Source organism: Melanerpes formicivorus, unplaced genomic scaffold, assembly GCF_026170545.1.
Source record: "Melanerpes formicivorus ecotype bairdi unplaced genomic scaffold, bMelFor1.0.p_v2 SCAF_52, whole genome shotgun sequence".
In the NCBI taxonomy this organism is placed as follows: domain Eukaryota; kingdom Metazoa; phylum Chordata; class Aves; order Piciformes; family Picidae; genus Melanerpes; species Melanerpes formicivorus.
This window is the reverse complement of record NW_027142404.1, coordinates 780,703-806,808: the sequence shown is the minus strand read 5'-3', so window position 1 is coordinate 806,808 and position 26,106 is coordinate 780,703. Positions and strand designations below refer to the sequence as shown.

The window sequence follows — 26,106 nt, the reverse complement described above, 5'->3', positions numbered from 1 at the left end:
TCCCTGAAGGGAGGTTGGAGTGAGGAGGGGGCAGCCTCTGCTCCTTGGTGGCAAGGGACAGGAGCAGAGGAAATGGTCCCAAGCTGCAGCAGGGGAGGCTCAGGCTGGGTGCTAGGAAATATTTCCTGCCAGAGAGGGCTCTCAGCCATTGGAATGGTCTGCCCAGGGCAGTGCTGGAGTCCCCATCCCTGGGGGTGTTCCAGCAGCCTTGGAGCTGGTGCTTAGGGACATGGTTTGGTGTTGACCCTGCAGTGCTGGGTGGGAGGTTGGACTGGATGAGCTTGGAGGTCTCTTCCAACTGGATGTTTGCTGTGATTCTGTGATTCTATGTCATGTTTGTGCCTAAAATTCAGCCATGTGGTATGAAGAATGCAATTTCAGGCATTTCTGGTTAGGGCTGCTCATGGGCAGCTAATCAGGCTTGGCTCCTGGAGGATGCTTAGAGATTAAGTCTCTGTGGATGTGTGCACTGCAGAGGACTGAATGGATGTTAGAGAATGCAACAGGGCTGATTGCTGATCTTCTCTGTTGTTTGCTGTGGTCTTTTTAAGTATGGCCACATCAACCCCAGGCAGTGCTACAGGCTGGGGTCAGAGTGGCTAGAGAGCAGCCAGGCAGAGAGGGACCTGGGGGTACTGGTCGATGGCAGGCTGAACATGAGCCTGCAGTGTGCTCAGACAGCCAGGAGGGCCAATGGCATCCTGGCCTGCATCAGGAACAGTGTGGCCAGCAGGAGCAGGGAGGTCATTCTGCCCCTGTACACTGCACTGGTTAGGCCACACCTTGAGTCCTGTGTCCAGTTCTGGGCCCCTCAGTTTAGGAAAGAGGTTGAGCTGCTGGAAGGTGTCCAGAGAAGGGCAACAAAGCTGGGGAGGGGTCTGGAGCACAGCCCTGTGAGGAGAGGCTGAGGGAGCTGGGGTTGCTTAGCCTGCAGAAGAGGAGACTCAGGGGAGACCTTCTTGCTCTCTACAACTACCTGAAGGGAGGCTGTAGCCAGGTGGGGGTTGGTCTCTTCTCCCAGGCAGCCAGCACCAGAACAAGAGGACACAGTCTCAGGCTGCAGCAGGGGAGGTTTAGGCTGGGTGTTAGGAAGAAGTTCTACACAGAGAGAGTGATTGCCCATTGGAATGGGCTGCCTGGGGAGGTGGTGGAGTCACCATCCCTGGAGGTGTTCAGGAGGAGACTTGATGGGGTGCTTGGTGCCATGGTTTAGGTGATTAGGTGGTGTTGGATGATAGGTTGGATGTGATGATCTTGAAGGTCTCTTCCAACCTGGTCTATTCTATTCTATTCTATTCTATTCTATTCTATTCTATTCTATTCTATTCTATTCTATTCTATTCTATTCTATGCAAGTTGAGACTTTTTAAAGTTGGCTTCTGTAGGTCTGTGAGCCCCTGCAGCCTCTGTGCACCTCAACAAGTGAGAGATCTTGAGCCTTCAGCTCAGAGTTCCAGGATCAGCAACCCCAACCCCCAGATCTTCTTTCCAGGTAGTATTTCAGGTGCTAAAAGAACCATCCAAACCAAGATCACCAAGGGAGATTGCCTTGCACATACAAATGAAGCCATTTCAGCTTTACTTGGGAAGGTTCAAATGGACTTCCTGCTCGCAGTGTGATTCATGTCCTGACCAATAAGACCTGGCAGGTGGTAATTATCTTGGAAGCCTGTAAAATGATGACATCACAGTACAGTTAGCAGGCAATTTAAACACACTTAAGCAATTATATCACATTTTCAGCCTCACTTGGCTGGCACCACAGTTGTTTTCTTTGCCTTTTTGCTGTTTTGAAAGGGTGACCACAGGATATTAACTCATGGGGGAGAAGAGTAAAGAATTTGAGGAGTCTACAGAGGCAAGTGCTAAGCTGTAAGGTTCTGTGTTAAGGGTACTGCAAGACAGCTATGTTTAGTAGAAACCTAAAGGAGAGGCATGAAGGAAATACCACTACTGTGATCTTCTGTTCAACATCTTTATGGATGACTTGGATGAAGGGATTGAGTCTGCCCTTAGCAAACTGGCAGCTGACAGCAAGGTGGAGGCAGTGTGGATCTGCTGGAAGGTTGGAAGACACTTCAGAGGGAGCTGGGCAGGCGGGGTGGATGGGCTGAGGACAACAGGGTGAGGTTTAACCAGGCCAAGTGCAGGGTTCTGCACTTTGGCCACAACAACCCCATGCAGGCTACAGACTGGGGGTGAGTGGCTGGAGAGCAGCCTGGCAGAGAGGGACCTGGCAGTGCTGGGGGACAGCAGCTGGACAGGAGCCAGCAGTGTGCCCAGGGGGCAGGGAAGGCCAAGGGCATCCTGGCCTGGATCAGGAGCAGTGTGGGCAGCAGGAGCAGGGATGGAATTGTGCCCTGCACTGGGCACTGGTGAGGTCTCCCCTCCAGCACTGTCTGCAGCTCTGGGCCCTCACTGCAAGAGAGATCCTGAGGTGCTGGAGCAGGTCCAGAGGAGAGCAACCAGACTGGGGAAGGGACTGGAGGGAAAGGCTGCTGAGGAGGGGCTGAGGGAGCTGGGGGTGCTCAGCCTGGAGAAGAGGAGGCTCAGGAGGGACCTTATCACTCTCTGCAACTACCTGAAGGGAAGCTGTAGTCAGGTGTGGGTCAGGCTCTGCTCCCAGGCAGCTTGTGACAGGACAAGAGGGCATGGCCTGAAGCTGTGCCAGGGGAGGGTTAGGTTGGAGGTTAGGAAGCACTTCCTGATGGAAAGGGGAATCAGACCCTGGGATGGACTGCCCAGGGAGGTGGTGGAGTCGCCATCCCTGAAGGTGTTTAAGGCAAGATTGGATGTGGCACTCAGTGCCATGGTCTGGTTGGTGTGGTGGGGTTGGGTCCTAGGCTGGGCTGGATGATCTCAGAGGTCTATTCCAGCCTCAACCATTCTGTGATGCTGTGATTCTGTGATCTTAGTAGGACTCTCCTTCTCTGGAGCCTTTCAACCCCCACCTGGATGCACTCCTGTGCAGACTCCCCTTGGTGATCCTTCTCTGGCAGGGGGGATTGGACTGGATGATCTCTGGAGGTCCCTTCCAACCTCTAATGTTCTGTGGTTCTGTGTTTCTGTGATTCTGTATACTTTTGGGTTTTCCATAGTACCTTTGCCATCTTGCTGCATTTGCTGTCATGGGGTGGCCTGGGCCCAGCCCTGGTTCCATTACATTGTGTATTTTGTGTTCCTTTCCCTCCTGATCTTTGTGTTGGGGCTGGCCTGTGAGAAAGAGCTGTCTGAAAGCAGGACAGGGGGGATATGTTAAAAGCAAGACATGTTGGAGTCTTGAAATCCAGGAGCTGCTGTGCTGCTTGGGGCTGCCAAAGCTCAGGGGCTCTCTTTCCTGTGATACTTGAGCCAGCTGTGACAGTCTGCTGCCAGCCCTGCAGCCTTCTGCCCTCCCAGTTCCTCCTCTCCTGCTGTGTGCCTGGGAGAGGAAGCCTCAGCCCAGAGCTGGATGTTTTCTGTGCTGCTTCTGCCTGGCATTTCCTCCAAAGCTGAGTGCTCCATCTGCCATTCTTTCTGTGCAATGGTCCTTCCAAACATCAGACAGGAGGCGTTTGCAGCACCTCCAGCTGTGAGCAGGTGAAACACGCAGCAAGAGGAGCTGCCCCAGACTGCCCAGGAGCGCAGCTGGTGATGCTGGTGAAGTGTTTGCCATGGTTCCATCCTCCCACTTGTGGATTCAGTTAGGAAGCCTGAGAGCAGTGCATGTTTCTCCCCATTAGCTCATACAGCTCATGTGACTTGTTTCATTCGTGTGACCTCCTGTTACCTATCCATCATTCCATTTTTCTTTCCTATCAGAGTGAAATTGGACACAGCCCTCCTCCTGCCTACACCCCTATGTCAGGAGTAAGTATTTCACATTCAAACTTCATCCTTCAGGTCTTCCTCCTTCCTTCACTGTGTGTTTTGTGTTTCACCCCCCCCCCCCCTTTTTTTTTTCCCTTCATAAATGTCCCCCACCAAAGCCACCAGTGAACAAAGTGTGTCTCTAAGCAATCAGTCAAGGTCTCTCCACTCAGCCTGCCCAGGGGGAGTGTGGAGGCTCCCTCTCTGGATGAGTTCCTGTGTGACCTGTTCTAGCTGCTGCTGCTCTGGCAGGGGGGGTTGGACTGGATGGTCTCTTGAGGTCCCTCCCAGCCCCTGACATTCTGTGATGATTCTGTGATTCAGGTGGAAGCTCCATGGGCCCACACCCAAAATGCTGCAGGCTGCCAACTTTCCTTCAAAAAGCATTTAAGGAACAGGCTTGGATGGATCTGTGCAATTTTTCTTGGTGTTTATAGGTTATGCTGCTTGAATTCCCTTGCCCAATGTCCTTTCTGAGGAGCAGAATGGGAGGTTGTCAGGCAGCAGTAAGAGCACAGCTCACCAGCCCGGCATGCACTGCCTGGTGGAGTCATGCAGTGTTGGGGTCACTGTGTGACTGCCACTGCAGGACAACCTAAAAGCAGCAGGCCTCCACGGGAATAGAGTTCAGAGATGATAATGGCCTCTATCCCCAGGCCCCTTTGCAGAAGGAGATTTCCCTGACATGAGGTTGAAGGGGTTTGTGCAGAAATCAGGGGAGAGCACCAAAGAAATAGGGAGCTAATGCACTTACCTTTTGCAGCTGTGTGTATCCAGCCTCCACCTGTGCAGGGAGGATGTTCCTGCTTCCTTCCCAGCCCCATTTCCAGCCCTGAGCAGTCAGATTGCTTCCTTGCTCCCCTCACTGCTCTGATGGTCCCGCCCTGGGAGGGGAAGCCGGCTCAGCACCCCTGGGCAGGCAGATCCTGTGCCAGTCTGCAGCAGAGCCCAAGCGGCTGATGGAAATGCAATGGTCACAAGATGGAGAAGGCTTCACCTGCCTGGTGAAATGCAGCCCTGAGCAAGTGTAGCAGGAAAGGCACAGGAGCCTTTCAATGGCAATGTGCTCTGGTGGCCAAGAAGGCCAATGGCATCCTGGGGTGGATTAGAAGGGCTGTGGTGAGTAGGTCAAGAGAGGTTCTCCTCCCTCCCTGCTCTGCCCTGCTGAGGCCACATCTGGAATCTTGTGTCCAGTTCTGGGGCCCTCAGTTCAGGAAGGACCTCAGGGAACTGCTTGAGAGAGTCCAGCACAGAGCCATAAAAATGCTGAAGGCAGTGGAACATCTTCCACTTGAGGAGAGCCTGAGGGAGCTGAGGGCTCTGGAGCTTGGAGAGGAGGAGCCTGAGAGGTGACCTCATTGCTGTTGCTAAAGCTGTGCAGGGGGAGTGCCCAGAGGCTGGAGCCAGGCTCTGCTGGGGGATGCCCAATGCCAGCACAAGGGGCAGTGGTGGAAGCTGAGGCAGAGGAAGTGCCATGGAAACAGGAGGAAGAATGTTTTCCCTGTGAGGGTGACAGAGGCCTGGAGCAGGCTGCCCAGGGGGGTTGTGGAGTCTCCCTCTGTGGAGATCTTCAAACCCCACCTGGATGTGTTCCTGTGTGACCTGCTGTAGGTGCTGCTGCTCTGGCAGGGGGGTTGGACTGGATGAGATTTCAAGGTCCCTTCCAGCCCCTGACATTCTGTGGCTCTGTGATAATTGCTGTTGAATCTTCTCTCCCCTGTGGCCTTCTTTCTCACGCTGCCTCTTCTTTCCCAACAGAACCAGTTTGTGTACAGGGACGGTGGCTATGCTGCGGAGGTGCCAATGCCATACAGAGCTCCTGGCTGCATACCAGAGGCCCCAGCTGCTCAAGGGGCCACAGCAGAGCTCTTTGAAGACACTTGTTGCAACGGGACTCTGCGGAAGCAAGTGGCAACCTTGGCCAAGGAGGACAGCAGCACCCAGCGGTACAGCGCAGACCCCACTGTCTTCATACCCGAGCGGGTGGTCCGGGGAGAGCTGGATGAGGATGGCTACATGACACCCATGAGAGACAAACCCAAAACAGGTACAGAATTGTCTGTCTGCAGAAGGTCCTGGTCTACTCTGACTCTATTCTCTCTCTCTGCAGCTGGGTCAGGGCAATCCCAAGCACCGATATAGGTTGGGCAGGGACTGGCTTGAGAGCAGCCCTGAAGGAAAGGCCTTGGGGGTGCTGGGGGGTGAGAAGCTCAACAGGAGCCAGCAGTGAGCACTTGCAGCCCAGAGAGCCAAGCAGAGCCTGGGCTGCAGCAAGAGAAGTGTGGCCAGCAGGGCCAGGGAGGGGATTCTCCCCCTCTGCTCCACTCTGCTGAGACCCCACCTGGAGCACTGTGTCCAGTTCTGGAGCCTCTATTCCAGGAAGGATCTGGAGGTGCTGGAAGGTGTCCAGAGAAGGGCCATGAGGATGAGCAGAGGGCTGGAGCTGCTCTGCTATGAGGACAGACTGAGAGAGTTGGGGTTGTTCAGTCTGGAGAAGAGAAGACTCTGAGGAGATCTTCTTGTGAACTTCCAGTATCTGAAGGGGGCTACAGGAAAGCTGGGGAGGGACTTTTGAGGGTGTCAGGGAGTGATAGGACTGGGAGGAATGGAGGAAAACTAGAAATGGGTAGATTGAGATTGGATGTTAGGAAGAAGTTGTTCCCCATGAGGGTGGTGAGAGACTGGCAGAGGTTGCCCAGGGAGGTGGTGGAAGCCTCATTCCTGCAGGTTTTTGCAGCCAGGCTGGATGTGGCTGTGAGCAAGCTGCTGTAGTGTGAGGTGTCCCTGTCCATGGCAGGGGGGTTGGGACTGGCTGATCCTTGAGGTCCCTTCCAACCCTGACACTTCTGTGATTCTACATCAGCAGATTTTCCACTAAGAAAATGTCTTTATTGAGTAACCCAGCAAGTCCAAAGCATTCTGACTGGGTTAATATTTCTCTGTGTGGGGATTTGTTGTTCTTTGCTTAGGTTTTTTTTTCCCTTAGAAAAGCTCAAATGTGCCAAAAATGAAAGTTTGATAATTGCCCCTATTGACTTTCTGGGGAACTGCAAGGGACAAGAATGAAAAAACCAAAGCAAAACAAAGCCCTCTTAGCCAAACAGAACTCTTCAATTCTTTCCAAGAAAAGAGTGTGTCTTGGGCCAGCCATTGGCTCTACTTGGCTATATTGTGGATCTGCTTTATCTTCATGGCACTGTGCCTGTTGAACATATCACCAAACTGATGCACACAGCTAGCATTTGATACGCTGGAGAAGTTTAGGATTGGATCCATGGCATCCATGGCCAACATTAACAGGAGGAGCTTCAACAAGGCCAAGTGCCACTTGGGGCACAACAGCCCCAAGCAGTGCTCCAGGCTTGGAGCAGTGTGGCTGGAAAGCTGCTGGCAGAAAGGGACCTGGGGGTGCTGATGGGCAAGCAGCTGAAGAGGAGCCAGCAGTGTGCCCAGCTGGCCAAGAAAGCCAAAGGCATCCTGGCTGGGATCAGCAATGCTGTGTCCAGCAGCAGCAGGGAGGGGATTGTCCCCTGGCACTCAGCTCTGGGGAGGCCACACCTGGAGTGCTGTGTCCAGTTTTGGGCACCTCAAGACAAGAGAGATGTGGAGGTGCTGGAGCCAGGGCAGAGGAGGGCAAGGAAGCTGGGAAGGGCCTGGAGAAGGAATCTGGTGAAGAGCAACTGAAGGAGCTGGGGATGGTTAGTGTGAAGCAGAGGAGGCTGAGGGGAGACCTCCTGGCTCTCTACAGCTCCCTGAAAGGAGGTTGTGGAGAGCTTGGTGCTGGTCTCTTCTCACAGCTCATTAGCCATAGAGGAAGAGGGAGGAGCCTCAAGCTGCAGCAGGGCAGGTTCAGACTGGATGGTGGGAAGAGTTTTTCCCATCCAGAGTGGTCAGGGCTTGGAATGTGCTGCCCAGGGAGGTGGTGGAGTCCCCAAGGCTGGATGTGTTTGAAGGTGGTTTGGATGTGGTGCCTGGGGCTGTGGTTTAGGGGTGATCCTTGTAGAGTAGGGTTCTGGGTTGGACTTGGTGATCCTGAGGCTCTTTTTCAACCTGAGTGGTTCTGTGATTCTGTGGTTGAAAGAACAAGATGTGCTTCAGAGGGTTGTGCTTCACGGCAAGGTGAAGCTTGATTACATCTGAGGCAGCTCAGGGTGCCACACCTCCCAGCTGGGTTCCCTTCTTGCCTCCTCTCAAAAGGGTGCCAGCAGTCACTGGGCTGTGAGGGAATGTGCCAGCAGACATTGACATTAAAACCTTTGTACCAGCTTGAAGGAAATGCAAATGCCAAGCAACTACTGCTACAGTCATTCCAGAGTGGTGCTTCCCCTGGGTGTCATGTGGAGCTGATGGGTGTAGGCCATGGCAGTGGCAAATGTGGGAGCCCTACACTTCTGTAGTGGGTTGAGATTACCCCCAACTAATTTGGAGAACTACCCCGAACTCCAGAGCAGCTCAGTCTGGGAGGGAAGCAAATGAGGCTCCATTTACAAACAAACTGCAATCTAGAGATAGGAAATGCAATGAATATGTACAAAACATACAACAGATATATTTACAGTTGATAAACAACACAGAAACTCCTCAGACCCTTCTGGACCTATTCAGGGGACTGTTCACCTGTTGTCCCACCCTTTCCCACCTTCCTGGTGCCTCACACAGCAGTCAAAACAGAGATCCCCTGGCAAGGCCACAGGAGAGAGAGAGAGAGAAGCTGCAAGCAGAAGTGACAGGAGAAGAAAAGAGATCAAGAACTGTTTGTGCCTCTGCTCCACATCCCCATTAGCAAGCCAATGACTTCTACAGACCTTAGCATTATTTCCCTTTTGTATCCAATGGTAATAATTTTATTTCACTCTCAGTCTTTTGCAGTCAGGGACTAGGCTGAGGTTCCCCCTTCAAACTGTGGCAACTTCAGCACCCACCCTGGCAGCCTGAGGTTGGACGCAGTGAGCTTGCTGCGGTGTGAGCTCACGCAGGTGTTGGCATACAGCTTCACCCTGAGGGTCCTCAGAGTCCTGCAGGAGCTGAACACTTCAGGGGTGTTTCCTGAGCCTGTGAGGGTGCAGCAGCAGGAGCAGCTCCTTCCTGCCTCGCTGGGCATGGGCACAGGGCTGTCACTGCGACCAGAGTGCTGCCTGCTCCCTCTCAGCTGGGGGACTCAACTCAGAGCACAGCTTGGCTGTCGTAACTAAAAGCAGACAGGTTCCTACCATGCTCTGGGCAGAGGCACAGGTGCCTGCCCATCTCACATGCAGCAGAGTTCTAGCTGTGTGTTCAAAGGTACTCACTAAGTCCCTGACTGCTACTGGTGGTGGCTTGGAGACTCTGCTTTGTAAGGATCCCCTAGGCTGTGAGCTGAAATTTGATCTGATGATTCCCAGCACTGCATGAACAGGGTGCTTTTGACACGCCTTGCTGTAGGGCTCCCACCCCCAGTCACTCTTGTCCCCATGCCATTCCCTTTGCAGCCCAGTTGCAGCATCAGTGACCACTCTTCCTTCCAGGCTGACTGGTGTCCTTTTGGCAGTGATTCCTCATTACACATGGAGCAAGGCAGGACATGACACTCAACAAGTCCAAAGCTCTGTGGCTCAGGCACCTGTGGGAGACCTTCCTAAGCATGCGTTCTTAACCCAGGGCAGCCAATCTCTTGATATTTCTCTTCTCTCCCCATGCAGACTCCATATGTCTTAAAATACTTCTGTCCTGGAGAGACCTCACCTGGAATATTGCATCCAGTTCAGGGCTCCCCAGTTCAGGAGGGACAGGGATCTGCTGGAGAGAGTCCAAGGGAGGGCTGCAAGGATGCTGAAGGGACTGGAGCCCTGGCTGGTGAGGAGAGGCTGAGAGCCCTGGGGCTGTTAAGTCTGGAGAGGAGAAGGCTGAGAGGGATCTGATCAATGGAAGTTGGAGCGAGGAGGGGGCAGCCTCTGCTCCGTGGTGGCGAGGGACAGGAGCAGAGGCAATGGTTCCAAGCTGCAGCAGGGGAGGTTCAGGCTGGATGCTAGGAAATATTTCCTCTCAGCCATTGGAATGGTCTGCCCAGGGCAGTACTGGAGTCCCCATCCCTGGAGGTGTTCCAGCAGTTTTACAGCTGGTGCTTAGGGACATGGTTTGGTGTTGAGCCTGCAGTGCTGGTTCAAGGTTGGACTGGATGAGCTTGGAGGTCTCTTCCAGCAGATGTTTGCTGTGATTCTGTGATCTGGAGTTCTAGGAATGGCTGGCATGGAGGACACACAGCATTGCAGTAGTCCTGCTTGTTGGATGAGGGCTGGGGGTCAAGAGAGAGGGCCCAGCCTCTGCTCAGTGGCACGCTATGACAGGACAAGGGGCAGTAGATGGTAACTACAGCACAGGAGGTTCCAGCTCAACGTGAGGAGGAACTTCTTCACTGTGAGGGTGACAGAGCAGTGGAGCAGGCTGCCCAGGGGGGTTGTGGAGTCTCCTTCTCTGGAGACTTTCAAGACCCATCTGGATGTGTTCCTGTGTGACCTGTGCTGGATTCTATGGTCCTACTGTGACAGGGGTTTTGGACTGGAAGATCTCCAGAGGTCCCTTCCAACCCCTAACATCCTCTGAGCCTGTAAGTGTCTTGCCTCCTGCCTTTGCTGACTTATTTTTCCCCTTTCCTGTAGATTACCTGAACCCAGTGGAGGAGAACCCTTTTGTTTCCCGACGGAAGAACGGAGAGCTGCAGGCCATGGACAACCCTGAGTACCAGAAGGCGGCCAACGGGCAGCCCAAGGCGGAGGACGAGTACATCAACGAGCCGCTGTACCTCAACACCTTCGCCAACACCCTGGAGGGCGCAGACTACTTGAAGGGCAACCTGCCGGAGAAAGCCAAGAAGGCCTTTGACAACCCAGACTACTGGAACCACAGCCTGCCCCCGCGCAGCAGCCTCCACCACCCGGACTACCTGCAGGAGTACAGCACAAAGTACTTTTACAAGCAGAACGGGAGGATCCGGCCCGTCGTGGCGGAGAATCCTGAATACCTCTCCGAGTTCTCCCTGAAGCCTGGCACTGTGCTGCCCCCACCGCCCTACAGACACCGAAACACAGTGGTGTAGGGCCGGCGGCCTCACGGACGTGGGAAGGCAACCCCCTTCGAACTGCCTCACTCCTTCACTCTTCCTCTCCATCTCTCCCCTCCTTCCTTCCTTCCTTCCTTCCTTCCCTTTCTCCCCACAGGCTTCCTCTTCTTGCCAGTTTGCTCATTTTTGATATTTCCAAGTGAAAGGATCTCTTGGAGCTGTTTGCAGATTGGGCTGGGAACAAGGAAGGAAGGAAGGAAAGGAAGGAAGGAAAGGAAGAAATGAAAGAAGGAAAAGAGGGAGGAAAGGAGGGAGGAAGGAAGGAAGGAAGGAAGGAAGGAAGGAAGGAAGGAAGGAAGGAAGGAAGGAAGGAAGGAAGGAAGGAAGGAAGGAAGGAAGGAAGGAAGGAAGGAAGGAAGGAAGGAAGGAAGGAAGGAAGGAAGGAAGGAAGGAAGGAAGGAAGGAAGGAAGGAAGGAAGGAAGGAAGGAAGGAAGGAAGGAAGGAAGGAAGGAAGGAAGGAAGGAAGGAAGGAAGGAAGGAAGGAAGGAAGGAAGGAAGGAAGGAAGGAAGGAAGGAAGGAAGGAAGGAAGGAAGGAAGGAAGGAAGGAAGGAAGGAAGGAAGGAAGGAAAGAGAGAGACTGGACGAAGGCACGCACAAGCTGGCGATTCTTACTTCCCACAGATGCGGAGGGTTGGATGGTTGGAGAAGCCAGATGGCACCAGCAAAGGCCGGTGGCAGTGTTGCCTGCTGTCAAGCTAGTTCTGTGATTCATCCCAGACGCTGCAGGCTGCTCCCTTCAGCAGGAACTGATGAGGCTCTGCAGCATCCCTGGAAATCCCAGCGCGGTTTCCGTGGGGGGGGAAATCCGCCCAGGTTTTTATATCGCATGAGGTAGCGTAGTGATGGAGACTGAAACCCAATTGCTTTCTCTAACACTTTCTGTCCCAGCAACTGAAAACAGCTAACCTGGCTTCCCATAATCACTCATTGTGGCTTTCCAAGGAACGATGATGTGACTCTAGCAGGCGGCTAAACCCTTGTCCTGAGCCACACCACGAGCTTGTGCCAAGCCCTAAGTGCAGAGATTCCTACTCGGGACTGGTCCATGCCACGGCCATGTTTGTACACGTGCCAACGTGACAAATGCTTGCAACACACAAAAAACCCCCAACATTCAGGAGAGAGCAACAAAACCACCCCTCCCAAGATGTTCCTTTTTGAAGCTAAAAGACATGCCAAGAAACAAAGAGTTGTAAGCAGAAAGCTTCGCTTCCCTGTTTTGTACCTGCTGATTATGCTCAAAAGACACAAATCCTTCCCTCCTAATTCTTCAGGATCTCGAAGGGAGTTAGGGATGCTGTCAGGCAACACTGAGGACGAGATGGAGAACTGGAGACTTTGATAAGGGTGATGAAGTCTGCTTGATGTTCTGTGGGGTGGTTGTGGGAAGGGTCCTGCAAAACTGGAAGACAGACACTGGACTGGAGGAGATCAACGCACATAGAATTCCACTGGAAAGTTAGTTTGCACTTAAGCTCTGATTTTGTTTGAACTGTTTTCTGGATTTTGAATGAAGCAATATGGAAGTGACCAGCAAAACACAATAATTTTTCACTTAAAAAGTAACAATGAATTATCTGTAAAAGGGTGACTGTGGAAATGCCAAAATGAAGAAACCAAGTCTTTGGAACGACGTCTACCGGTTGGGAGAGGCCATTGCGTTGACCGCTTCGTGGAACGGCGACAGAGCAGCCAGCTCTTAACTGCTGCCACAGGAAGGACAGCAGAGCAAGCTCTGAGAGGGATCAGAGGAGAGAAAAAAAAAAACAAAAGAGAGAAAAACCTTGTTCTGCCTTGCAGCACAGAACAGGATTCTTTCTTTTCTAAGAGGCACAGAAGCCGGTGCATATATGCGGTTTGAGAAGTCACAACGTGCATGACTGGCAGAGCTTTCTGTCACAAATGTAAATAAGTATGAGTCAGTCTCCCCTGCACTTAGTTATGCTTTCATCAGCCTCGGTTTTTAGGTAGACACCTCCACCCCAGCCCACCCCCTGGCCTGCTCCTCTTTGGAAATACCTTTCAGCCAGAGTTCTGGACGTTTTTAGCAACCTGTGGCGGATGGAGCCGGCAAGGGAGGCGTAAGGGCCAGAGGCACCGATGGTTTGCTCCAGACATGCCAAGACCCATGTGTGTAAGAGCATTTGTGTACCTAGTTCCCACCCAAACTCTTAAGGAGCTGTTAAGTACCCCTGAAGACCTGCCTCTGTCTCTATCCATCATGGCTTTTAAAGGGGAAGAAACAGTACCTGCTGGATGGCGGTCTTGGGTGATGCAACAGTGTTTCGGTTTATGCACTTCAATGCTAGTAGCGTTGAGATCCCTGGGATGACCTAAGCTGGCCACAAAACCAAGTGGTCCAGCTCCTCCAAATCCCTGCCATCTCAACAGCTTGGCACCTTTAAATATAGGGAAGCAGATGAAAGAGTTAAACCCCCAAGCAACAGTCACCTAAACCGTGGTGGCTGAGGGGTCAGCTTGACACAGAGATGAAGAGGTTTCAAACCTGGATTGCTTGTTGTGCTTGTAGGTGGGAAACAAACTGTGTATGATCACTGGGTCAAGGGTGGGTCAGCCAGCAGCCTGTTTCTGCCTCAAGGATGTTCAGACCAGCTTGAAAAAGCTGTGGAGATCAGACCTGTAAACCAAGCATGTAGCTGAAGAGTCTGAAAACAGCAAGAGCAAGTGGAGCTCTTTAATGCTTTCAAAAGGAGATGTTGGGTCAAGGGGTACCAAGGTAGCTTGTGTTGGCAGAACAAGTGGTACCACCCAACTAGGATAGATGGTTCCAAACACATCATGCCTCTTCCTGGTGCCCTCCTGTAACTCCCCAGGAGCTTGTCAGGAGGCAAAGCCAGGCACTGGGCAGGGGCTGGGGTTGAGAAGGGCAGCAAGAGGGCCTGCAAAGGCCACTTCAGGGAAAGTCTGCCAGCGGCAGCGTGCGCAGGCAAAGGTCTCACAGGCTGGGATGCAATTGCCAAGCTGCAAAGAGAAGCTGTGGAGAAAAACCAGCACAGGAGTGTGAGTGTCCTGTTTGAGTGCAGGAGCAGCTGGGACTGCATGGGTAGGTGAGGAAAGGGGCTGGTTTGTCCCAGAACAGGTTTTGTAACAGGGTAACTCCTAATGGAGAAAAGTCAAGATCCTGGTCCAGCTGAGGTGTTTGGGTTGAGACAGCTGCTCTCAGAGGCTGCTGGGGCAGTAGAGTGCACACTGCCAGGCTCTGGTGGGCTGGTGGTGCTGGGATGTAGCTGCTAATGGAAGGTGAGGCTTGATGGTTTCCCTTGTTGGAATTGTTGGTGACAGGCCTGTGGAATCATCACATGTAAATAATCGTGGGGTTTGACAGTTTAACTTTTGATTTCTTGCAAAACTTGAGTTATTTATTCATTTTACTCGTTGGCTGTGGGTGTGATGTAATGTATTGAGTAGCATGGAAATGCAGAGGTTCCTTGGAGTGAGGCAGCATGAAGTCCAGAACGGAAGCTACCTTCCGCTGGGGCTCTGGCGGGCAGCGGTGCTGAACTGCTCTTGCAGTGCCTTGAATAGCAGAGGACAAACAAAGAGTTAATGAGCACAGAAATGCCTGATGATGGAAAACTCAACAGGCTGCAGCTTCCCCACTGGACACTTTTCTCCTGAGCTTCTGGTTTGAGTTGCAGGTGCCAGAAAGGGTCCTTTTGTCAACCTTTATTGGCACATCTGTGCCTGCATGGTGCTGAGTGTCTGGTTAGGTGGTTCTGTTCCACAGTAAGGGTAGCAGCATTCTGGGCACAGCTTGTCTAGTGGGTGCTGCTTTGGAAGGATTCTGTCTTTGACAAAGGATGTTTAGCCGTGGTTAGGAAAGGAAACCTGAGCAGCAGAGCTGTTTGCCTGCTTTAACCTGATCAGCAGAAGTAGCTGGCTGGTCCGAGCTCATCTGGGTGAGTGTACGTGCTGAAATCATGGCAAATACTCACAGGACTACATTGTGAAAGGTCAGGGGGGTTAATGAACAGTTACAGCTTTGGGGGAACAGCAGATGTTTCCACACACAAACTGCTTTTTGTCAGCACACAGCAGTGGCCAAGGGCAGCAGCACCAGCATTTCACCTGGCCCTGGCTGGCAGAGGCTGTATGGCTGTGGCAGTGGAGTCCCTGACTGGCAGAGGCTGTATGGCTGTGGCAGTGCAGTCCCTGACTGGCAGGGGCTGTATGGCTGTGGCAGCGCAGTCCCTGACTGGCAGGGGCTGTATGGCTGTGGCAGTGCAGTCCCTGACTGGCAGGGGCTGTATGGCTGTGGCAGTGCAGTCCCTGACTGGCAGGGGCTGTATGGCTGTGGCAGTGCAGTCCCTGACTGGCAGGGGCTGTATGGCTGTGGCAGTGCAGTCCCTGACTGGCAGGGGCTGTATGGCTGTGGCAGTGCAGTCCCTGGCTGGCAGGGGCTGTATGGCTGTGGCATTGCAGTCCCTGGCTGGCAGGGGCTGTATGGCTGTGGCAGTGCAGTCCCTGACTGGCAAAGGCTCTCTCCCATCTTTGCCTCGTGCGGTGACTGACATCTCAAGAGCAGAGACCTGCGTGGGTATCAGCTATTGTTCAAGGCACAAAGGAAGCTGCTGAATGAAGGAGAGCAGCCTCTTGCTCTTCCCTAATCTCTTTCAGTGATACTTAGCTTGATTATTATGTACCTGAGGGTTGTCTCTGGCAGAGGTGGAGCCACATTTGATTGACTTGCTGTAGTGCAATTGACTGAAGCCAACTACTTTTGAGTTTCCTTCTTCAGCTGTCTTTATACTTTCCTGCCCAACAGCCAGGAGGGATTCTTACATGGCCATTTGCTCAGGTGAAGCAGAGTTGTTTGCTTCTTGCTCTCAGAGTGGTTGCCTGTCACAAGCAGGAAACAATGGAGATAAAGCCAGGTGAGTATCAGCAGTAGGAGCCACCATGCAGGTCTGTTTCAGGTACCCTGATCTCAGCCCAGAAACCCTTTACTTTGTGCAGAGAGCAGGTGGCTTAACCCTGGTTGTACCTCTTCTCTGGTGCAGAATGCACTCCTGGGCTGCAGGAATTGTTTGCAGTGATCTCCTGCCAGCTATTTCCTGGATGGATGGAGAAATGCCTTTCCTGGCCTGTCCCACAGGTGATGGTGAGCCCAGGGGCTGCCTGCAAAGGGCACCTGTGTCAATGTGGTGCTAGGCAGGGCAGCCTGTACTTGATGTGCCACAGATGCAATGCTGGTTTCCAATAGAGACTTGAGAGGGAGTTACAGGGGGTCATTTCCCCCTACCCTCAGGTACCACCAGTCCCAGCCTTGATGCAGGGGAAGAGGCAACTGGGAGAGCAGCTTGACCCTGGTTGAGATCTAATGCATTAAGTAGTGTGGAAATGCAGAGTGGCAAGTGGGGCAGCAGCAGCAGAACAGGAGCTACCTGCTGTGGATTTAGCCTTTCCTTAGTCATAGGCAGTCTGGGTCAAAGGCTGTCACTTGGGTCAGCCTAGAAACGCAGCTTGAGCTTCTGGGGAGAGCCTGAGGCTGGGCCTGTGTGGGAAGCTCAGTAAGGAATATTCTGCTAGGGGCTCTGTGTAGGTGTCCCTGCACCATGGCAGCTAAAGGAAGGAGGAGATTAACTGGGCTGCTTTGTGGCACCCAGGAGGTGAGGCGGCTTTGGCACAAGCCAGAAGGAGGTGGCTGATCACATCATTCCCCAGTGCTGCTGAAGGCATCCCATCAGCTGTGCTGCACCCAGGGAGCCCTCTGCTGCCCCCAGGAGCACTCTGCTGCCCGCAGAGGGCTCTCTGCACTCTGTGAAGGCATCTCCTGATGGAAGGGGGCTGTAGCAGCTGCTGCAGCACCCCTGGGCACTCGCACCCTCTGTATGCAGACACCTTGAGGGGGAGAGGACAGGAGTATCATCAGTGCTCCAGGCCTGGCAGCTGGAGCATCACTGCCTGGTGGGGAAGGGTTTTCCCCTCCTTGGGCACCACTGGTGTACCAGGGCTTCCTCCCTGCTTCCCTCATTGCTTCTTGGAGTTATTACTGACATTGGGAAAGCATTTACCTTGTTTGGAGGCTGCTGAGCTTGAGGGTGGCAGGTGGAACACAGGCTTCAGCACAAACCACAGCACTCCTATGGCTCTTCAAGAGCGCCTCAGAGTAGACAGTGGCACCTTGAGCTCCCTCCCGTGGGTGGTGCTACCGGCAGGCAGCGCACCCATTGCCTTGAGGCTCTGTCCCTTGCAGTCTGCTCGGTCTGGTTGATCTTGGACCTCTGCTGCTGGCCAAACAGCTCAGCTGTCGTGAGAGAAAATCTTGGGTTTGGGTTGACATTCTGTTTTAGCAAGCCAAGGCACTGCAGAGTGGGGTGGGGCTGCTTGGCTGCAGTATTCACACTTCACCAGGTGCCAGGAGCTGCAGTCGTCCCACAGGGCAGCCTCTGGGCAGCACCGCGGTGTTTGCAGGGTTCCCTCCGGTTTCTGGCTCTTGCTAAGCATTGTACAGGTAGGAAAAGGTCACTGCTGCAGATGGGGCCTTCAAATTGGGCATAAGTAGCAGAAATAAAGCTCAGTGCTTAGAAACACCACTCTAAAGTGTCCAAAACCTGCTTGTCTCCACCTTTGCTTCATTTTATCAGAAGGTCATATTTCCCATACCTCTGTTGGGGAGTGATGCAGCGCTGCGCTGGGGAGCTCCTTGCTCCTGGGGAAACTGCTGGCTGTCATCAGGATATGGACAGTGATGGCTGGGCTCTGCCTGTAGGTTTGGGCCATGCTGAGCAGCCTTTGGGGGAAGCTGGTGATTTCAGGTCCAGCTGATGGGGGTGGGGCTGGCTTGAATTGCAGCCAAGTGCCCCTCCTAACCAGAGCCAGGCTGGGAGGTGCTTCCACCCAAGGCCCTCTCCAGCTGGGCCCTGTGCCCAGGGAGCCAGGAAAAGGTGTGAAGGGGGAACCTCAGGACACGGTCTGTTAGGAAACAAGGGGAGTCAGAACTGCTTTTCTTTCCTTTTTTAATGATGAGAGTGAGCTTTGTGGAGCTTGGCGAAGAGGGGCTTCAGGGGGAGGTGTGGGAGGCAGTGTGCAGTGTGAAGCGTTACATCCCAGTTCTTCTCCCCTCCCCAGTAAAAAACAAACAAACAAAAAAGCCATGAAACTGTGCTTCAGACGTGTCATGGATGAAGCCACTGTGGCAGAGGTGCATCCCAGGCAGCAGCCTGTTGCTGGCAGCCCAGCTACGGCTGGGGCACACGCGGACACGGAGCCGCCGGCTGCCGCTGCCCTGAGCAGCTCCCCGCAACGCCACCGTCCCCGTCCCCTGCCCAGCCCTTGGGCCCTCTTAGGCAGGAAGCACTGTAGGCAGGAAGCACTGTGTTGTCCATAGCACTCCGAAGACTAAAGCCTTTTGGGATGACCACAGCAAGAGACTGTGAATGGTATTTTCTAAGTGTAGATAGTGTGCCCTTCTTTCGAGGTAAGGTACTCTGACATATGTAGCATAAAGTGGTACTGCTGTTAAATGGGTCGATTATTAACTGAGCAGCTGTGTAGGGGGTAGCTAACTTTGAATGCACTAAACCACTGCTCACTTGGAGACCAGGGCTGCAAGGAGCTGCTAGGGACTTGTCTTTCGTGGTGGGCTGCGTACAGAGAGAAATGCAGGTCAAGGGAAAAGCTGTGGGGTTCATACAGCATTTTAGCATCGGGCATCCGCACGCTTCCGACGCCTTGCTCACCACGGTTTTAACCCCTTTGGTTTTGCCCAGCTCTTGCTATTTCCCCAACATGGTAAGCTGGGGTTTCTGGAGGCACAGCAGCCCCAAGCTGGAATCTCTTGGGGAGGCAGCAGCCCTAGCATGGGGTGAGAAAAGTGAGGAGGAATATCAGTCTCGTTCTAAAAACCAGAGGGACCCAGTATGCATTTCTTGACCTGGCAGTCTTGAACTGTAGACTTTCTTTTTTCTGATGAGGCTCAGGTTCCCAGGCATGGGGGGGGATGACGCTCCTGTCCCCTCAAGAATCCAAGGCCAAGCCCCATCTGGGAGGCACCGCAGGGACAGCACCGATCCCCTGCAAGACACTCCTCTCCCAGGGTGGGGGCAGCTGCCTCAGTGGGCCAGGGTGGGGGCAGCTGCCTCGGTGGGCCAGGGTGGGGGCAGCTGCCTCGGTGGGCCAGGGTGGGGGCAGCTGCCTCGGTGGGCCATGCTCACCGCAGCCAGCCCAGCCCAAGGGAAGCAAGCCAGGCAGACAGGGCAGAAGGGGCTGGGCTTGAGCCCCTTGTCCACCTTCTCGAAGCGCAGAGAGACAAAACAACAACACTTCTGCCTTACCAAGTACCTCCAGAAGAAGGGAAGCAGCAGCAGCAGCAGCGGCAGCGGCGGTGTGTCGGGGGGAGCCGCTCCTTTCTCGCAGTGATGCATTCAGAGTTAGCTGCCTTTCTGAAACAAAAATAAACCACAAAACCTACTAAACCTACTGTATGTTACTTTGAAAATGTGAATAGTATTTTTATAGCTTGTTACGAGACACAGCTAGTGGCATTTGTAAATAAGGATAATGTTGCTTTTATCTCCCTCGTGGGCGCCATCCTTTGGAACATAATTGTCCTTTAGGGTTGATTTGTATATAGGTAATTTTGCTCGTGATTTAAGCCGCTCCCCCCTTCCCTTCCCCTCCCCCCCTCCTCCCCTCTCTGGTTTTGGTTTAGAAGTCCCATTTTTGGCATTCTGTGTGACTCTGTGTTCTAGCACTGTTGTGGTGTGTTCAGCCTTTCTGCACTCGCTTCCACAGTAGGGGTATGCCAAGCGTGCGTGGCGTTAACGTTCCTTTAACCTTTCCTTTCTCATGCTTAGCCCTCCCGGATTCTGCTCTGCTAACACACTGACCTGGGTTAAGAGTAGCTGCATATTTTAGCATCTTTGCCCTTTACATGGTTTCTCCTTTTGTTCCTTTCGTTCTTTTTTCTTCCTTTTATTGTTCCTTTTTTTGGCTCCTTTTTTGGTTATTTTTTTTTTCTTCCTTGTTCGTTTTTGGTTCTTTTTTTTTGTTCCTTTTTGGTTCCTTTTTAGGTTCCTTTTTTGGTTATTTTTTTTCTTCCTTGTTCCTTTTTTGTTCTTTTTTCATTCCTTTTTAGTTCCTTTTTTGGTTGTTTTTTTCTTCCTTTTCTTGGTTCTTTTCTTTTTGTTCCTGTCTTTTTGTTCTTTTTTTTGTTCTCTTTTTTCCTTCCTTTTTTGGTTATTTTTTTCTTCCTTTTTTGGTTATTTTTTTTCTTCCTTTTTGGTTTTTTTTTCCTTCCTTTTTTTTGTTCTTTTTTTTCTTCCTTTTTTTGTTCTTTTTTTGTTCCTTTTTGGTTTCTATGTTGGTTTCTTTTTTTTTGTCTCTTTTTGTTCTTTTGTTTGTTCTCTTTTTTCCCTTCATTTTTTGGTTCTCTTTTTTTTTGGTCCCTTTTTGTTCCTTTAAATGTTATTTTCCTTTTTTTGTTCCTTTTTCTTTTTTTTAGTCCTTTCTCTTTTTTGTTTCTTTTATTTTTTTTTGTTCCTTCTTTGTTTTGTGCCTTTTTATCTTTTTTTTCATCCTTTTTTTTTTTTTTTGGTCCTTTTTGTCTTTTTGTTCCTTTTCTTGTTCTATTTTTGCTCCTTTTTTGCTTCTTTTTATTAATTTGTTTTTCCTTTTTATTTTGTTTTTCCTTTTTCTTTTTTTGTTCCTTTTTCTTTTTTGTTCCTTTTACTTTTGTTGTTCCTTTTTCCATTTTTTGTTTTTTTTTTGTTTTTCTTTGCTTTGTTCCTTTTTTTTTGTTCCTTTTTCTTTTTTTTTTTCATTCTTTTATGTTTTGTTCCTTCTTTTTTGTCCCTTTTTACCTTTATTCCTCCCTTTTGATTTTTTCTTCCTTTTTCCTTTTTATTCCTTTTCTATTTTTTCTCCTTTTTTGTTCCTTTTTTCTTTCATTCATTTTTCTTTCCTTTTTTTATCCTGTTCCTTTTTTTTTGTTCTTTTTTGTTTTTCTTTTTTTATTCCTTTTTTATTCCTTTTATTTCTTTTTTTATTCCTTTTTTTTTTTTTGTTGATTCCTTTTTCTCTGTTCTTTTTTTTTTAACTACTTTGTGATGCCTTTTGTTTTTGCCCCCTTTTTATTTTTCTCCCTTCCTTCCCTCCACTTTTGTCTCATTTGGAGGCTGGGGAGAAACCTGTGGATCCCACCCCCTTCCCCCCCCCCCTTTTCTGTGGTTCTATTTTCCCCTGCGTGCAGCCCCAAGTTTCTCCTCATGGTCCTTGGGGGTAGAGCTTTATCTGTTCGTTAAGGCAAACAAACGTAGGCTGCGACCCACCTTGCATCCACCCCCACGCTCATCCCTGCTGAACAATTTGAGAACTGTTCTGCCTTTTTGTTACATGAATCTGTCAGAAATATATTTTTAATTTAATATAAATGAGATTCAATAAAATATGAAACAAACTCTCTGCACCTCGTGGAATCTCTTGCCGGGGCCTGAGCGTTTCCAGCTGCGCGAAGGCTAAGCCTCCATCCTGCCCACAGCGCGTGGCCTCCTTGCACCCTGCTCAGAGAAGGTCTTGGGTTGGGCACCTTGGCTGGGCTGGGGGTGGCTCCATTCCAACCCAAATCTGCCCACTCCTTGGCCATCTGATCTGTTGGAAGATCACCCTGTCAAAACCCAAATCTCCCTCCTGTTCTCACCCTTCCACTTCTGGAGTGGCAGCATCATAGAATTACAGAATCACAGGATTGTCAGGGTTGGAAGGGACCTCAAGGATCAGCCAGTTCCAAACCCCCTGCCATGGCCAGGGACACCTCACACCACAGCAGCTTGCTCACAGCCACATCCAGCCTGGCCTGAAAAACCTCCAGGCATGAGGCTTCCACCACCTCCCTGGGCAACCTCTGCCAGTCTCTCACCACCCTCATGGGGAACAACTTCTTCCTAACATCCAATCTCAATCTCTCCACTTCTAGTTTTGCTCCATCCCCCCCAGTCCTATCACTCCCTGACACCCTCAAAAGTCCCTCCCCAGCTTTCCTGCAGCCCCCTGCAGATACTGGAAGGCCACAAGAAGGTCTCTATGGAGCCTTCTCTTCTTCAGACTGAACAACCCCAACTCAGTCTGTCTCCACAGCAGAGCAGCTCCAGCCCTCTGCTCATCCTCATGGCCCTTCTCTGGACACCTTCCAGCACCTCCAGATCCTTCCTGTAATAGAGGCTCCAGAACTGGACACAGTGCTCCAGGTGGGGTCCCAGCAGAGTGGAGCAGAGGGGGAGAATCCCCTCCCTGGCCCTGCTGGCCACACTTCTCTTGCTGCAGCCCAGGCTGTGGTTGGCTTTCTGGGCTGCAAGTGCTCACTGCTGGCTCCTGTTGAGCTTCTCCTCCCCCAGCACCCCCAGAGCCTTTCCTTCAGGGCTGCTCTCAAGCCAGTCCCTGCCCAGCCTATATTGGTGCCTGGGACTGCCCTGACCCAGCTGCAGGACCTTGCACTTGGTCCTGTTGAACCTCATGAGGTTGGCTTGGGCCCAGCTCTACAGCCTGTCCAGGTGCCTCTGAATGGATCCCTTCCCTCCAGCCTGTCAGCTGCACCACACAGCTTGGTGTCATCAGCAACCTGCTGCGGGTGCCTCAGTGCCACTCTCCATGTCACCAACAAAGATGTTAAACAAGCCTAGTCCCAGTGGGAAGGGAAGGGAAGGGAAGGGAAGGGAAGGGAAGGGAAGGGAAGGGAAGGGAAGGGAAGGGAAGGGAAGGGAAGGGAAGGGAAGGGAAGGGAAGGGAAGGGAAGGGAAGGGAAGGGAAGGGAAGGGAAGGGAAGGGAAGGGAAGGGAAGGGAAGGGAAGGGAAGGGAAGGGAGGAGAAAAAAAGAGGACAGGAAGAAAAAAAGAAAGCAAGCAGACAGAAAAACAGAAAGAGCAACTCCATGTCAAGCATTTTCCTGTGAACCAATATTAATTCCAAGGCCTGAGCTGCTCCCTCAGAATAGCCTGGCACAGGCCCCTCCATCACTGCACTCAGTGCTGGAAGGTGCTGCTGAAAGCACCACTGAGAGCCTTCAAACAGTTTCAGGCTGCACTGCTGGGGATGAAGTCCTTTGCCATGCTGTCGCTGCAGAACCAGAGGGAGAAGCGTACAGCAAAGTGCTCAAAGCTGGGGAAAGTCCATCTTGCAGTTCAGCAAACAAACCCAAGCCCTAGAGCTCAAGGGATTTGGAGGAGGGGAGGGCTGTGTGTGCAAAGACCAACACACCAGGTGGTCCACAGCTTCCCGGCAGTGGCCCTAGTCTCAGGGCAGGAGGCTGGCTGACCACTTTCAGTAACACTGGATCAGCCCAAAGAGCCAAACAACTCACAGTGAAGTCTGCACCCAGTTAGCAAACCATGCTGTGGCTGTACAGCTACTAAATGCATCCAGTGAACAGCCCCTGTAAAACAAAGGCTGCTGGTGCAGCAGGTAAAACCCGTCAGCAGACACAAACCAGCTCTGCTGCACTGCTGGGGATGTGGCAGTGCTAAAGTACAGCTGACTGTGTTTCCTGTATCAGAACAAAGGGCTCCTTTTCTTACCAGGCAAAACACAAACTCCACAAACAGGTGTCCAAGAAGGCCAGTGGCATGCTGGCTTGGATCAGAAACAGATTTCCACAGAGCTTTCTGGACTGTAAGACTGCAGAGCAGAGCCTTTGGCTGATGTGTCCAAGTCTGCCCAAAGAGTCAGCAGCAGAGGCAGAAGTCACTCTGCATGTTTGGCTCTGGAGATCATACACTGAGAAGAAGGCCAGCATCAAGCAAGCCACACAGGCTATGGCTCAGCAGAAGCTTACCAGCTTGTTTGATGAGTCACTTCATCTTCCACAGCCTTCATTTTCACCCAGAGTCTCTGTTTAGGTTGTACGTTCTTCACTTTGAGCAACACAGTCAGCAGTGCCCAGGGGGCCAAGAAAGCCAATGGCATCCTGGCTTGGATCAGAAGCAGGGTGGGCAGCAGGGACAGGAGGTGACCATCCCCCTGTGCTCAGCACTGATGAGGCCACACCTGAAGAGCTGTGTTCAGCTCTGGACCCTCACTCCAGGAAGGACACTGAGGGGCTGGAGCCTGTCCAGAGCAGGGCAACAAAGCTGGAGAAGGGCCTGGAGCCCCTGGGCTATGAGGAGGGGCTGAGGGAACTGGGGGTGTTCAGGCTGGAGAAGAGGAGGCTGAGGAGAGACCTCCTTGCTCTCTACAGTTCCCTGAAGGGAGGTTGGAGTGAGGAGGGGACAGCCTCTGCTCCTTGGTGGCAAGGGACAGGAGCAGAGGCAATGGTTCCAAGCTGCAGCAGGGGAGGCTCAGGCTGGATGCTAGGAAATATTTCTTGCCAGAGAGGACTCTCAGCCATTGGAATGGTCTGCCCAGGGCAGTGCTGGAGTCCCCATCCCTGGGGGTGTTCCAGCAGCCTTGGAGCTGGTGCTTAGGGACATGGCTTGGTGTTGACCCTAAACTCAGTCAAAGGTTGGACTGGATGAGCTTGGAGGGCTCTCTGCCATTCTCTACTCCCCTGTCATGGGCCAGCAGTGGAACAAGAGCTTGACATAGCTCTTCACACCACCTTCCCCACCATGCTAAATCAGAGACACAACATTTAAGAGGCAGAATGTGAACATCTGATTTTGCATAAACACCATAAGCTGTTTCTCCTCAGGCTGTGTGATGAAGCCTCCAGTCCTACCCCCCTGTTTTTCCCACCAAGAAAAGCCTTTACTCTTCCCATGCCAAGGAAACCTGCCTGACCTGCTCCCTGCAAAGCACCAGCAAGTCAGCAAGGCTGTATCAACAAGGGGAGGAGCAATGGGTTCTTTCCAACCACCCCCATGGTCATCTGCTTTTGTCCCTGGCACGCAGGGTGCCTCTTGTGCTCCTCCATGTGAGGCCCTTCAGCAGAACTGAACAGAGCAGCTGCAGCAAAGGAAGCCTTTTGTTCCCACAGAACAGAAACGGTCCTGGGTTTTCTGACCTTTGTACCAATGCCTGCTCTTGGCAAGGCAGGGACTAGGTCTGGGCAGGGGCTGGAAGCAGGGGAGGGCAGAAGGGGTGAAGGAGCTGCATGAAAAGAAAATTGATCTCTTCTGTGACCTGCTACTTCAGCACTTGTGCCTTGCTTTCTTACAAGCGAGATCCTGAGGTGCTGGAGCAGGTCCAGAGGAGAGAGAGCAGACTGGGGAAGGGACTGGAGGGTAAGGCTGATGAGGAGAGGCTGAGGGAGCTGGGGGTGTTCAGCCTGGAGGTGAAAAGGCTCAGGGGGAACCAAAGAAGGAGACTCCACAACCTCTCTGGGCCGCCTGTTCCAGTGCTCTATTGCCCTTACAGTAAAGAAAACCTGCCTCAAGTTGAGCTGGAACCTCCTGTGCTGTAGTCTCCATCCATTGCCCCTTGTCCTATCATAGGGCACAAGTGAGCAGAAGCTGTCCCCTCCCTGTTGACCCCCAGCCCACAGCCATTGATAGACATTGATCAGATCCCCTCTCAGTCTTCTCCTCTCCACACTAAACAGCCCCAGATCCCTCAGCCTCTCCTCACCAGGCAGGGCTCCAGTCCCTTCAGCATCCTTGCAGCCCTCCCTTGGACTCTCTCCAGCAGATCCCTGTCCCTCCTGAACTGGGGAGCCCAGAACTGGATGCAATATTCCAGGTGAGGTCTCAGCAGGGCAGAGTAGAGGTGGAGGAGAACCTCCCTGGCTCTGCTGGACACACTCCTCTCAATGCACCCCAGGATCCCATTGGCCTTCTTGGCCAAAAGTGCACATTGCAGAACTTGCTGCCCACCAGCACTGCCAGGTCCTTCTCCCCAGGGCTGCTCTCCAGCAGATCCCCTCCCAACCTGGACTGCTGCAGGTTATTCTTCCTCCCCAGGTGCAGGACTCTGCACTTCTCCTTGTTGAACCTCATGAGGTTCCTCTGTGCCCAGCTCTCAGCCTGTCCAAGTCTCTGAATGGCCTCACAGCCTTCAGGTGTCTCAGCCAAGCCTCCCAGTTTGGTATCATCACAAACCTGCTGAGCAGACTCAGTCTGTCTGTCCCCTCATCAATGTCACTGATGAAGATGTTGAACAGGACTGGACCCAGCACTGATCCCTGGGGAACTCCACTGGTCACAGCTCTCCAGCTGGACTTGGCACCACTGATCATCACTCTTTGCACTCTGTTGTGCCACCAGTTCCTAA

The 26,106-nt window shown here is 52.3% G+C and overlaps 1 protein-coding gene across 4 annotated transcripts in view; it reads left to right on the top strand.

Moving 5' to 3' along the window:
• ERBB4 (erb-b2 receptor tyrosine kinase 4) overlaps positions 1-11,260 on the top strand; it is a 979,801-nt gene extending 968,541 nt beyond the window's left edge. For 2 of the 4 annotated variants that reach the window (XM_068160757.1, XM_068160754.1), the window contains exons 26-28: positions 3,802-3,849; positions 5,608-5,896; positions 10,485-11,260. In XM_068160757.1, the coding sequence (XP_068016858.1) occupies positions 3,802-3,849; positions 5,608-5,896; positions 10,485-10,921 (774 nt within the window). In that variant the 3' untranslated portion in view covers positions 10,922-11,260. The remainder of the gene's footprint in view (positions 1-3,801; positions 3,850-5,607; positions 5,897-10,484) is intronic. The other 2 variants (XM_068160755.1, XM_068160756.1) reach the window with 1 other exon arrangement.
• Positions 11,261-26,106: the final 14,846 nt, after the last annotated feature.